At 40.4% G+C, this 14,763-nt stretch overlaps 1 protein-coding gene across 1 annotated transcript in view; it reads right to left on the reverse strand.

Moving 5' to 3' along the window:
* Positions 1 to 14,763, reverse strand: part of LOC138058929 (3'-5' exoribonuclease HELZ2-like) — a 67,849-nt gene that overhangs the window by 35,902 nt on the left and 17,184 nt on the right. The window contains exons 8-20 of the mRNA XM_068904392.1: positions 13,487 to 13,669; positions 12,941 to 12,977; positions 10,173 to 10,288; positions 8,781 to 8,831; positions 7,905 to 7,952; positions 6,505 to 6,582; positions 4,879 to 4,933; positions 3,424 to 3,483; positions 2,862 to 2,960; positions 2,661 to 2,765; positions 2,460 to 2,564; positions 2,262 to 2,363; positions 328 to 1,113 (exon numbers count right to left, since the gene is read on the reverse strand). Coding sequence (XP_068760493.1) covers positions 328 to 1,113; positions 2,262 to 2,363; positions 2,460 to 2,564; positions 2,661 to 2,765; positions 2,862 to 2,960; positions 3,424 to 3,483; positions 4,879 to 4,933; positions 6,505 to 6,582; positions 7,905 to 7,952; positions 8,781 to 8,831; positions 10,173 to 10,288; positions 12,941 to 12,977; positions 13,487 to 13,669 — 1,825 coding nt within the window. The remainder of the gene's footprint in view (positions 1 to 327; positions 1,114 to 2,261; positions 2,364 to 2,459; positions 2,565 to 2,660; positions 2,766 to 2,861; positions 2,961 to 3,423; positions 3,484 to 4,878; positions 4,934 to 6,504; positions 6,583 to 7,904; positions 7,953 to 8,780; positions 8,832 to 10,172; positions 10,289 to 12,940; positions 12,978 to 13,486; positions 13,670 to 14,763) is intronic.

Genomic DNA, 14,763 nt, shown 5'->3' on the forward strand with positions numbered 1-14,763 from the left:
CCGATTCATCGAGATTAAGACATTTTTCCACTGCCATTTTCTCCGAAACGAAGTCGGTGACCCCAATTTTTTTTTTTTCATTTTTGGAGTAAGTACTTTATGGCCTAGCTCTAGGCGAGAAATGAAGAAAATTTCACCGCAGGTAGATTTTGGCGCGAACGTCCTTAAGTGATCAGGCACTCAAAAAACTAGAGTTGCTCGACGAAGTGGTTGTTTCCTCTTCTCGAGTGATCTTTAAACTTCGAGTAGGCAAGAACTACGCTAAAGCGTTTATTAAAATTTCAAAAATCAGTCCAATGCGAAGAACAATAAACAAACACACAAAACCTGATTGTCTTTGTGTGGTCCACGTGGTCAATTCCTCCTCGCCATGTGCAAACGTGCAACTTTGTCCACATTTCTCGCCACGTCTATAGCGCCGGCAAATTTCAAAAGGCGTTTCCAGGCTCACTTCCCTTGGGTAAGGTCTCATTACTTGCCATTTCTTTTTCGAATTTTGCCAAATCCCATGGAGAAACTTAGATTGCCTTGAACAACTGAGACATGAATAGGGTGGTTTGGAGGGCGTTTTGTTTGTCTGTACAGAATGCTCGCAGACACGCACGACGCCTTTTGGTAATTTATCCAGCGTACATGATGTTGATTTGGAATTAGAGGCAGCTTCCATCTTGGGATTGCCGTTGAGGGTCTCGTCCTCTTGACCTGTTATGCCGATAGGACGATAAACAATTTCTGACGTACTTGATCTTTGAAAACGACTGGTATCTTCCACATTGGAAAAACGCTCAAGCCTTTCCACTTTACCGCGCTGACAAGTGAAGTCAAACTGTTCATTAGCTTTCCGACTTTTATGAGGACTTTCGTCTTGCTTCGATTCGGGATTTCTCGAGTTTCTCGAAGACACAAGTGTCCAGCCATGCTCTGTTTCCTTTGGCGCAGCATCTGTTTGCTTTGAAGATGAACATGATGAAATTCTGTCTCTGAGTGAAAGTTCTTCTCCAGTACTGTGCCCTTGACTTGGTAAAGAGACTAAAGAAGACAGTGAGTGTGACTGCCTAGATCCCCTATCCTTTACAATTTCGCCCTTTTTATTACGAGCAGCGGTTGTGTTTCCTAAGAGAAGACATTCACAAAGTGAATCACATTAAGATAACATAGGTACTCACGGTGTGTAGAGAGATATTTGTTGGATCTCTACTCGCTTGGCGGATGAATACCGTTGTAGCAAAAAGTGACAACTTGAAAACTCCAGTACACGACGGTCAAAATTATAATCTTCTTCTAAGGTCTTTTTTATAATTCGCAGCAGTCAACTTCAACTTCAATCAGAACCGTATCAGAACTATCAGCAGCAACTAGCAGCAAAAAATTGGCATTCACGAATTGAAGGACTTTTTTCTTTATAGTAAAGGTAGAGTTAATTGGCTTCAAATAATTAGATAAGTAAGATAAACCTAAATTTGACAGTTTACAATTAGTCAGCATATTTCTCATGATTAAAAGCAAAGCACGTAATCCTTTGCAAAACTTTGCTGAGAAATCTAGAGAACAAAATGGACAAGTAACAAGAGCAAGTATAAAATTAAGTAGCTTTTTACAAAGTGCGAATAGCAAATGAAAGAGTACTTTAATTGATAGAGTCAAAAAGTGATGCAGACTTGCACCAGAGAAATCGCCCTATTTTTAATGAATCTTTTATTATCGAAAAAAAATAAGGAAACAGAATAATAAAAAGATCGTGTTTGATCAGCAGAAGCCAAAGGTAATTTCACTAAAAGCATACTTATCAAATATCGGTACAAGAAGTGTCAAACAAACGTATGAACGGTCTCTAGTGGTAAAATATAAACAACTATACATTTAAAATTTATATTTAATTAGATGAAAAACACTCTGCCTAGTGTGGCAGCTGTATATTCATCTAATCTCAAGTTGTTTTTGACAGTGTATCGGCAGAAAAAATATCAGACAGACAGCGAAACATATTTCATTGATGACCGTCACACCAGACTGTACGACCTGTAAATGCCAAGTTTGTTCTATGATACAATATACAAGTAAGGATAGTTTTATTTTTTTAGTTGATAGAGTCAAAAAGTGATGCAGACTGGCACCAGAGACAGCGCCCTATTTTTAATGAATCTTTTATTATCTAAAAAAATAAGGAAATAGAATAATAATAAGATATTGCTTGATCAGCAAAAGCCAAAGGTAATCAGTTCACTACCCGCTTTAAAATGAATTTTCAAAACTTATCAAACCTCCTCCAGGCCTTCGTTCCCTGGGATCGTCTTTTACTGAATTAGAAGCTGTGCTTGTCTGTCGTTGTTTAGGTCTAGCTCCATCAAAGTTAACGGCAACTGCTATAATGTACGGGAAATACAAATTTTACCGGAATTGAACTGTAGGTAGCTCGGCATTTTAAAAAAGAATCATGCTCATCGTAAGTTATTTCAAACCTCCTCCAAGTCTTTGTTCCCTGGAATCGTCTTTTACTGACTGATCAGAAGCTGTGCTTGTCTGTCGTTGTTTAGGTCTGGCTCCACCAAAGTTAACGGCAACTGCTATAATGTACGGGAAATACAAATTTTACCGGAATTGAACTGTAGGTAGCTTGGCATGTTAAAAAAGAATCATGCTCATCGTAAGTTATTTCAAACCTCCTCCAAGTCTTTGTTCCCTGGAATCGTCTTTTACTGACTGATCAGAAGCTGTGTTTGTCTGTCGTTGTTTAGGTCTGGCTCCACCAAAGTTAACGGCAACTGCTATAATGTACGGGAAATACAAATTTTACCGGAATTGAACTGTAGGTAGCTCGGCATGTTAAAAAAGAATCATGCTCATCGTAAGTTATTTCAAACCTCCTCCAAGTCTTTGTTCCCTGGAATCGTCTTTTACTGACTGATAAGAAGCTGTGCTTGTCTGTCGTTGTTTTGGTCTTGCTCCACCAAAGTTAACGGCAACTGCTATAATGTACGGGAAATACAAATTTTACCGGAATTGAACTGTAGGTAGCTCGGCATGTTAAAAAAGAATCATGCTCATCGTAAGTTATTTCAAACCTCCTCCAAGTCTTTGTTCCCTGGAATCGTCTTTTACTGACTGATAAGAAGCTGTGCTTGTCTGTCGTTGTTTTGGTCTCGCTCCACCAAAGTTAATGGCTTCAATGTGAAAAAAAATTACAAGATTACCACAATCGAACTAGCTCAGTCGGAATGTGAAAAAAAAGTCGTGTCACCGTAAGTTATTCCAGCAAGGATCTATAAAATAAGACCGCTTAAAATATTCTTCTTCCGTGTGCACCAGTCCACTATCCAATCGGAAAATGGCGAAAGCCATCTTCTGCTTCTGATGCGAGTGTAGTCACAAAATGTAAAGGCAGACACTTTTAAAATCCTTGCCGCAAGAAAAGAAATTACGCACCTCTATTAACCGCCTGCTGGTCTGAATTTTTTCTGGAAGGAGATCCTGATGCTTCATAGGCTATAAGGAATACAAAAGCGTTAGAAACTCGAGGAAGAATGATAACATGATAAAACTGTCTTGCTTAGTGTAAATATATTCTGTGAAGTATTGCCTCGGCTTTCGAAAGCTTACCGCAAATAAATATTGATAACCTTTCTATTAAGCAAAACTATTGTAGCGCCAAATGGAGAATTTATGTTTCCAAAGGATCCATGAGGGCAAAAGCCGTAGAATAAGTGTTTTAGATCAGCGAAAACGCGCACCCTTCCAAATACTTGAAGAGGTATTAAAATATATCCTGAACACAAGTACCTGTTGCCAGAGTTGTCTAGCCCAGGTGATAACGTGTGGTCAGAAATGGAGATCGATTTCCTTTCAGAATTCCAGACTTTTGAAGCAAGCAATGACGTATTACGTCAACATCCATTTACTATACATATATATGTATAGATGTACATAGAAGCAATCCAATCTAAACTCTCATTATACATGAAGAAGGCTGGTTTGGCCGAAATATAAGTACACCACTAAAATCAAATCTACGTTATATCGGCTCTTGCTCAAAATATTTAGCTTCCTTTCAGAAACTAGGAACACCAGATTATTATAGTCCTACGCATGCAAAACGTCGTTCTCGCGGTCTATTATCGTTTGGTGCTAACATAAATCGAGAAACAAAAAAGAACTAAATAAAGAAAGGAACACAATAAATATTCCAGTAGGCGATTCTATCAGGTACGATTGTCCGGGAAAGTGAAGTCTTGAGAAGGGTTGCCGGTCCAGGATGACATTGAGTGAAGTTTCGACAACATGAGCGGGTCCGGCTGGATTTCGACTGAGGTCCCCGTTGAATACAGAAGAGACTTCACCTGCAGAAGACTGATCCAAGCACGGATTGACGATAGTCACAGGAGCCTGAACCACTACAACAACAGACTACTGTTTACAGTCTCGACAGCCAATGACATTTAGGCTTAACTGGCTGTCGACCAATAACATCACGACTTAGTTGACCAATAAGCCATTTCCAAGTTCATGTCTGCCCCCTCTTCAAAGCGAGTCTAAGTGCGAAGTTTTTGTGATGGTAATTAGCTTTACTTTACATATGAATGAAAACTAATTTTCATAAGAAAGACTTCGCACTTAGACTCGCTTTGAAGAGGAGGCAGACTTGAACTCGGAAATGGCCTATTACATCAACGACCAGACTGTTTATACTATTTACTCACTTGACAGATCCCGCTCTGAAGATATGGCTTCCGCTCAGGTTTTCAAAACATCAGTCAGTGAGATCCTAAACAGTCTGTCTCAGTACTGTACACTCACCCGGACGATCGTACTTCACTAAATCTGAGTTCAAGCCTCTTACGATTTTAGGTTCGAAATGAGTGCTATTAGTCAAATTTTTAGTACCTGTTTTTGCATCGAAGTTGGGAAAAAGATTCTTTGCTTCCAGTTCGTCTTTTTTCTGAAAGAAAATCGAGTCTTCTTTAAGTAATTGGGTTTAGACATCGATGCACTCCTACACATGTACAACGGCATTACAATTCCCTCGCGGGAATTTAAGAATTCAGGAACAGGTGGTCATTGCTATGAATTTCCAATAACGATATTAAGAAAGCTTGGTTTCCAGTTCAGACATTTCGGAGTTTAAACCAGTGAACTCGCGATCCCTGTGCGACGCTCTAACCAACTGAGCTATGAAGCCACTGACGTTGGGAGCTGGTCATTTGTGACTTTTAATGTTCTCGTGATGAATGAATCAACGATGAAATGATATATGAAATGAATCATATATTGAACTGCGGATATGCAGTTATTGCTAAAATTGTGTTAAAAACCGCGAGGACCATAGCTTCACTTGATTCAATGTATGATTCATTTCATATAATCATTTCATTGTTGATTCTTAGTGATGTCCACTTTCATTTTATCAAATTATAAAGTCCATGGAAAATTTGGCTAGTCAACTGAGTAATAAAAGGTGCTAAGTTGACCACGTGGCAGGGTGAGTTAATTAGCGAATATTCAGTCGAGCATTTGCCCTTCTTCAGGGACAAATTCGCCCTGATGCAAAATCTCAGCGCTCGAAACACTTGTCACTGAATGATTTTCAGCTAATTAGTACCAGTTGTTCTATTTTTCATATGAACTTTATAATTAAGACCGAGGACAGTCCGTTAGTGGTAGTGGTTGTGCATTTGACATATTTTGTCCCCTTCCTTGTAAAAATTGTTTTCAATTGTGGAACTTACTTTAACTGTATACCGCAAACAAGCGCGTACTGATCTCGCCGCAATCTAAAAAAAACGCTGTTTTTTTCTTCTTTAAAATCCAATTTCAAATAGTCACGTAATCTCTGATGGGGTTGTTTGAGTGCAAGGTCTCTATGTCAGCACTTTAGAGTAACGAGCTATGTGCAAACTTTGAGAAAGAACAGCCTTTTGCATTCTCTGCACCACTTCTTTTTCTCTGGATGGGACTACAAGTCCATTGATGTTACTCTCCACCTCCTAGTTATATCCCCCTAAAACGTCCATGATAATCATGTTAAATTGCTTGACTTGATAACGCGCAAGCTGCCTCTTCAGTTCCAACTGCAGTGGGACATACTTCTCTGTCTTCTCGCAGCTCTTGATCTCCTTGTTAGCTAACCACGGGCAGCTCATCTCTAGTAGCATGATAGAAGACGCCGTGCTGTCTACGATTCGAGCGTTAACAGTCACTCTCACCTCTACATGGTCTGCATACACTGGGACATCCCAAAATGCTTGCGCCCGGTCGTTTCAGTCGACCGGTTTCGGCTTCACTGATGAATACCATGGAGGTACGATGTCTACAAGATCTAATGTGTTAGGCATCTCAAAGAAGACTATCTTCAACACCGCATTGCGCCGCTGCAGATATTTGGACAGCGCAAGTGCTGGACACCCTGCTAAAATGTGTGCGACCGTCTCAGGGGCCTTGCCGTGTAGTCTACACAAAGTCTAGTCTGCTGGTTATTTGATCTGGTACTGAAGTTAACAGTTTTGTAAGTACCTTAGCTTGCTGCTGTTGTTGTCTTTCAGTATCTTTTCCAATTTTATCCATGATCTCTTTATTAGTTTTCTCTTGCTCCTGCAAATCAATGCAAGATAACGGTGATGCTTTAATCTATACAACTTTTCTTGCAACACCATGCAAAGAAAACGTAATGAAATTCAAACCTCTTGGTATTTTCAGTTACCGGTGACACTCCCAACAAATAAACACTATAGTGAATGGTATGACGAAAACACAGACCTCAGATCCGAAAATAAAGTGCCAGACCCGGCTTCTGGGTGTCACGAAAACTCTGACTTACTCTGACCATCAGCCGCACATTGAAGTGGGTCCTGAGTTTTAAAATGTCCATACACAAAACTCGATAGGATCATAAAAAATCGTTGACATACAGAGATTATGGCAAATCAATCAAGGGAACACAGTAAAGGAGATTATCATTTCACAACACGATTTGCATACGTCATCCACATTAATATAAAAACTTTTGTGACGTTATTAGTCTGCGAAAGTCTTAAAAGAGATGTATTGTTTTCGATATAATGACACGAAGATACTGTGAAAAACGTCCTCGAGCTCTTAAACAGAGATTGAACTCAGGTGAATTAAGGCCTGGGCCCAGATCTATTTTATGAAAATAAGTGCGGGGGTGGTCTAAGTATTGATACATTTTATATAACACGAAATAAATTTGGGACATCGTTTGTAGCAATAAGATGTGAAACCTTAACTGTTATATGGGATGATATATTATCAAGTGACATGTCAAAGTTATTATTAGCACAGAAATCTTTTCAGCTAAACTAAATAAATGTCCGAAAAAAGAAATTACTTTCCATAGGGGACTGGGCAATGGTACAAAATGCCGTAGGTTTCCAAAACTAAATACATATTAAACAAAGGCCAAGCATAGTTCGTTTTCTTTTACCATTTTGACTAATCTTATAGCTACAGTAGCGAAATGAAATCAATTTTGGCATAAACTATTGCCGTTTTTCATTTTGAGTTTTGTGGCCGTAACAAGTCACGTGACCTCATTTGTATACGTCATCCACATTAATATACAAACCTTTGTGACGTTATAAGTCTGCGAAAGTCTTAGGTTGTTATTACTAAACCGTCAGAAAATAGACCACCCCCTTACCTTTTTGTGCAATAATTTGGGGCCAGGTTGGGGCCCATGCCTTAATTTACTTGAGAACCTATGAGCTTCCGATTATTGGTTCGGATGCTCTACCATTGCGCTACAATTTGTAGACGACACCCTTGGAGGTAAGCCCTTAATGAGGTTCAGGTACACTTGTTAATGTTGTGGGTAAAGAACATAAGAACAGGTATGTTCGCACGAGATTGCTGGCCAAAAACAGATTAACGTAAATTGAGATGAAATAGTTCACCTTTCTTACGCGCTGTTCCTCCATCTTCCGCTGTTTCTTATTCATCGGCTTGTGAAAAAAAAAAAAATTGTGAATCTCGCCTAATAATGTATACTGAAATCAAGATATTCTTAGACAAGTTTTTAATTAATATCTTGGTCAGCATGATATTATTGAACTCTGTTTTGGGGAGGAGGGATGGTACAGTGATAAGAGCACTTGCCTTCCACCAATGTGGCCCAGGTTCGATTCCCGGATTCTACGTCATATGTGGGTTGAGTCTGTTGGTTCTCTACTCTGCACCGAGAGGTTTTTCCCCGGGTACTCTGATTTTCCCCTCTCCCCAAAAACCAACATTTGATTTGATTTGTTCTGATTTCAGTTGATTTGTAGCCTTCCAAATTAGTAGAGCACTCGTGCTCGGCTAAATAATCTTGAGACTTAAATAAAATGATCATTTTTATGAAAAAACTCTTCTAAATCCGAAGGGTGATAATGATTTACGTGAGGCCTATGATTGCCTTTTAAGTGATATACGACCCTGGATGGGGGGAGGGGTTCTTGAATGTCCCGAAACCTTTTGGGTGTATTTCATGTGACATAAAACGCTTTACATGTCATTAAACTTGCAGTTGTTTCGTTTCCTCTGCTCTTGAAAAGATGTCAAAATATTTTTTTTTCCGAATAAACAGATCTTCGTTTCACAAACTGCTTTTCGGTTCCGAAACGCTTCCCGGGCTTTTGAGTCAGGGGCATTTGCCTTAGACCGCAGGTCCCAGAACACAACATATTGGTGAACAAGATCTAACATTCTCAGACTTTTCAGTCTTCAGAAGGTATAGTCAAATTAGCTTTATTTGACACATTCAAGTTTTATCGAGAGAAATAGATACTTACGGGTTTCTTGTCAACGGGGACTGGCTCTTGAGAAGAAGTAGGACTGGACGTCTAAATATCACATGTCGATAACTTTTAGTTAATAGGCTTTTTGCAACAACGATCGCATGGTACAAAATCCGCCATGCTGGAGGGCAAGCTCATTATTATTCCCCCACTGGGACCTTAAAACAAAGAGACCTGAACCAGTCAAGCTTGACTTGCCTTTGTTTTAATGTCCCAGTAGGGAAATAATAATGAGCTTGCCCTCTAGCATGGCGGATTTTGTACCGGCTTAAGTCTGTACTGTAAACCTGCCAAAATAAGCTTCTGGTCCCAGTTGTCACAAGTTCAAAAGATGGATAACGCTATCCACCGGATAAATCACTGTCCATTGGATAGCGCAATTGGTTTCGCCGACTTATCCACTGGATAGTGATTTATCCGACGGATAGCGCTATCCATCCTTTGAACAACTGGGACCTGGTGTTAATCATGGTTTGCTTAAAGGGTCTCAAAGAATTGATGAAGAATAATGTTATAGGATCACCATCAAAAAAGAGGAGAGGCAGAGAGGCGTGTGCCCGGGTAGTCGAGTTCTGGAGCTCCCTCTTACCCCGGGCCTGGAACCCAGGCCTTCCCGCCTGGATTGCAGGCCCATTTTCAGGGCGGGTTAAGAGGGAGTCCCTGAACAGGACTAGTGGCCGGAAGAACATGGTGCGGGAAGAGAAGAAAGGGCAGGAATTGGGATCTCTACGAGGGTGAGAAGTGAGAGAGAAATCCCAAAACATTTATCATTCAGCCAAAAACAAGACTGAACGTAGTGACGAAAATTTAACCAGCGAGAAAAAGTAAATTCGCACTCGGGCTAAAGAACAGGATCATTTCCGCTGAAATTAGAAACTTTTTCAATTCTGCGGACAGGTTGTGCAGCATTTCATTTACGACCTTGACTCGACGTCGAGTCATGGTCGTTAATGAAATTTTGCACAACATGTTCACTTGTGTTAGTGTTTCCCAATCTGTGGCTATTCTCTGAATTTCTTCTTAACTCAATGCAAAACCTGTGCCCAGTTAAACATTGCAAAGTAGCTTTGCTTCAGGTGAAGAAAGTTCCAAGATATTTAACAACTATTCCATGAGCGCGCGTTGGATATGAGTTGGCTATAACCAAACCATTATCCAGCAATTAAGCGCGAATGACTTACAAAGGCAGCACTTTCTCCTCCGTTATTTTAAGATACTGAGTGTTGATCCCGCCGGGGTTCGAACCCGCGACCTCCCGGGTGAAAGCCCAATGCTCAACCAACTGAGCCACCGGTTCGCATACGTTCATGGGTATTGTACAGCAAAGCTCTTTTTCATCAGTATGACAAACTGTTACATACGATAACAACAATTGTTAGAGCTTGCCTTTTTATTACGTTTTTTCTTTTTCTTGAATTTTTTAATGCCATTTTCTTGGGTGATCGCATTCACTCTTGCAAGGATTTCCATCGCGTCCTCATTTTCGGAGTCTTGGTCCAAAACTGTGACGAAAATAAAGTATCAGAATAATGGAGCTTATTACAGGAGGGGGGTCTGAAAATGGGCCTCATACAGCAGGGCCGTAGCCAGAAAAAAATTATAACTGAGACAATGTCCATGGTTAAATTCTCTTCGTAGGTTTTAGTGGTGTTTATGATGACTACATTTAAAGACAACACTTTAATCACGAAAAAATGACTGAGGCAAGTGCCTCGGTTTGCCTCTTAGTGGATGCAGCCCTGTACAGAGAAATATTATTACGTAATGCACCCCTACCAACAAGGGCAAGTTAAGGTCTGGTCCCCATCCTGATCCCTCAATAATTATGACCACCCCCTCCCCTCGTATATACCTACATTAAAATTGTATTAAAAGCTTAAATATATCCGAGTGCACTCCTTGCTTTATACTGCAATACAAAAGAGGAAATTCTCTTGCTCGTCAGAGAAAAAACAACACTGAAGGAGTCCGTGCAGGCCTATCACTTTCTATCTAATTTTACCCACCACAAATGGATGGAAAGCACCTGAGGGAACATTGGAATGCACGAGCTGGGATTCGAACCCGGAGTGCTAAGATGCAGTCCGAGCAGTCAGTGCACTACGTGCACTCCCTCACTTATTTAGCAGGGCCGGGGTAATATATAGATTTAGCCAAGCCAAAAAGCGGAGCTCCCGAATTACTTGTTTTTACAATAAGTTAACCTAGCTTGAGCCTACGATCCAATCAAAACCCAGTACCTGGTCAGCGATCAACTTAAAAAAACAGCTGACCTCGATGAGCTCTTAACTTGAGCCCACGTGATACTGGTGAGAGGATACTTTGTCAATTGGCCATAACATGAATGTCTAATATTAAAGATGTACGCTGTAAACAAGCTGGAGACAATTTTACAAGTATTGATTCTCTAGACTTGAGTCGGTGATATGGTCACGTGATAATGGTCACATTGGCATACATGAAGGGGTGGACGGTCGTACGGTTTTGCGGTCTTACGGTGACAAAAACCAAGTTTTCTCACACAGATGGGTTACCGTACTTTCTTACCAATGGTGCTCCGCGCGCCTCCGAAGAGTTTCGCTAAAAATAACTTTGTGTACTTCCAGTTTACACTGTTAATATAAAGTGTTGTTGTTTCTATTGAATCCCATGAGGTGCGTCCTGAGATTCTCATAACACTCCCCCTGAGCTGTGGAAGGGACATGATTTCTGTTCGGTTACATCTTATAATGGGACATCCCCTCGTCGAGATCCTGGATACACCCGTCTCGTCTTTTCCCTTGACGCTGAGATAGATTTGTTTTGATTGGCTTTTACAAGAGTGGTCGTGCTGAATCTCCTAAGGGAGGAGTTCTATAAATAATTTTACAATGACTGCAAATATTCTCGCGCGCTCATTGGCTAATTTTTATCGTCAATAAGCGGACAGACACATAAATTTTTAATTTATGCGATAATGACGCGACATTGCTCGCGTCAGATTGAAGTTTCTTGCATTTTTGTCTCGCTTTCTTCTCGTGTTTTGACTTAATTTTGACCCCTCTGCCTCTTTGTTATTGTAAAAAACAACTTGATGTCAGTTTTTCATGAGTCTGTCCTGTCATTGTCAAATTAGTCTGCGGATCCACTCGGCTATCGCCTCGTGGATCCACAGCTACTTTGACAATGTTATGACGCAATTAATGATCAATAACAGGACAGACGCATGAAAAATTGACATCAATTTTTGTTAAATCTACTAGGGAAAGGGTTGGCTTTCCATTGATGAGCTCCTGACCTTGGTCAATACCATGACGAAAAATTTGCAACGAAAGGAATTGTTGTTTATTAAAGTTCACTCTTGGATTTTAAGATTTAGCAGTGTGTTTCAATGAAACGTCCAAAGGCAACGCTTGTGTCCAGAAATACACGGAATTATATGTATGGCCAAGTTTGATATTTAAGGTGATTCCCAAGTTGTTTTGCACCGCGCATCTCATACTGCGCATAACATTGCGACTTCTGAAGAGAGGCAAAAAAGGTTGTTTTTGCTGTTCAAAAGCTTTTAAGTGCAGTCATGATAACTTTTCTCGGTTAAGAAGGTGTTGTTTTGGAACTCGACCCAGTCCTTTCGCGGAAAATAATCATTTTGACGCCCAAATTGGCCCTTTGCCATCCATTTATCATCGTGTTGCGAAGAAACGAGCACGGTGACCCCCCATTTTTTATGGTTTTATTTACTCGTACTAGGTACACGGAAAACATATTTTAAGAAGAAAAAAAGTTGGATATTAGAAGTTGTAGTATTTACTTGTAAATGACGTGAAACTGCATTTGGAGTCCGACACTGAGTGCGAGGTGATGTATGTAGCGGTCGAATTTGCTTACATTTCTTTGCAAGATTGAGCAATTTGCGCAACTTGTGGGGGTGGAGAAAGAGAGTTATTACGCAATGAAAGAGTGCGGTCGATCAAGGCACTCTCATCCACCAGTGAGGTTCCAGAGTTTCACAGCGTACGAAGTTCAAATATAAAGAAGAAATCATTCAAAAGAACTACAGAATTCGATCGTTTTGTTTTGTTTTGTTTTGTTTTTTATCTGTACTCCTTTTTTTATCTGTACTCTTGATTGAAAGGTCATTTCACTTTATAGTTTCAATCACATTTAATCCTTACCAGCCATACAGCTCTCTATGGCGTTGTCATAGTCATTCTAAATAAAGAAGAGGAAGCAATGCATCGTCAACGAACACACATATTAACAGCCTAGAGAATAATCGTTCAGCTATCAAAAATTACAGTTCATGACCAAACATTTATCAGAGATCAATCAATCAATCAATTTATTTTGAGGTAACCTACAAATCCGAGCCAGAGGCTCACGTGTAAAGTACATAGTATTGGACACAAGACAACTAACAAGGGCAGTACAAAAATAATTGGTCAATCATTCGAGGTCTCTGACAGTAGCCCCCACGGATGCTTTATTCAAGTGACACAGGTCAAACCTACCACACAATCCCACAATAATTCTTCCAATCATAAAACCCTACTTAAGAAAGCAAGAAGCTGAAAAGTACATGAATTCCTCAGGAAAATACTAGTTCGACGGGAAATTACTGGAAAAAACGGGTAATTTGCAGGGAAATTTGGGAAGAATTCTAGACTGTGCACGTGCGCGCCCTGGACTTAAATCTGTTGTGGTTTGTTCTGTTAACTTACCCGCTTTTCAAAGCACATGGCCAAATGGAGGTGAGCCTTAAGAGGTACTTTAATCTGAAGTCCAGGAGCGAGCCGTTTAACTTCAGTAAAGTATTCAGCAGCTTCTGCGTAACGCTCTTTACAAAATAACTCAGTTCCACGGGACATGAGTTCAAGTAATAGCCCCTCAGAAAGAGCTCTATTCTGCCAAGAAACAGGAACAAAAAAAGTAAACGCTGACTGCATGCTTTCAACTCTTAAGCATACTTACTTGTCGCCTTAAAGCGATCACCACACTGACCAAACAGCTACAAAATTAAGAGAACTGTATTTCCGCCAAAACTTTTCCATCGAAATGGCGACTAAACCAACAAACAACACAAGAAAACGGAAGACCTTAGACAGCAATGACCAGAACCAGGTTGCTGACCAGCGGTTTTCGTTAAAACAATGGTTTGCTGGGGATGCTCAGTCTCGCTGGCTCAGAAAACCTTGTTGTGGTCATTGTTATTTAAGGTTTTTCCAAAAAAACACGAGGTCTCGATTCACGTCATTAACACGTGACCACAATTCCAGATACGCAAATCGTGCAAACTGAACTAAATGTTATTTGAACTAGACCAATGTATTTATAATTGCGACATTCTCCCGCCAGTGTTCACGTAATCCATTACAGTGGACACTCCTCCAACAATGCCAGCTTCGCGACGGGTTTCTTATACAGACCATACTTTGTCTTCACTTCACAAACGCGGATTGTGTCATCTTTCCCAGGAAAGATCCTTGTGACACGAGCAAGGGGCAAATCTCCTCTTTGGGTTTTCTCGTCCACAACTAAGACCAAATCACCAACACTGAGATTATGCGATGACAAATTCCACTTTTTCCTCTCAATTAGAGCAGGCAAATACTCTTTCAGCCATCGGCTCCAAACCTGATCAACAACAACTTGTGCTTGTGACCAACGTTTCTTGCTTGATATTTCCTTGTCAGAAAATACACCACAGGGCAGCACTGGATTAGCACGAGAAATAAGGAAATGATTCGGAGTAATTGCTTCCAAACCACTGTCATCACTGCTTACTTCAGTAAGAGGTCTACTGTTTACCAGAGCTTCCGTTTCTGCAAACGCAGTTTCCAAAACTTCATCTGTAATTACTTGACCATGAAGTTCCACTTTGAGGGCTTTCTTGCATGACTGAACCAAACGTTCCCAAACCCTACCAAAGTGGGGGGAAGCAGGAGAATTTAAGTGCCACTGAATATCCTTCTGAGATAGGTTATCTGAAATCTGGGAC

This window comes from Montipora capricornis, chromosome 8, assembly GCF_036669925.1.
Source record: "Montipora capricornis isolate CH-2021 chromosome 8, ASM3666992v2, whole genome shotgun sequence".
NCBI lineage: Eukaryota > Metazoa > Cnidaria > Anthozoa > Scleractinia > Acroporidae > Montipora > Montipora capricornis.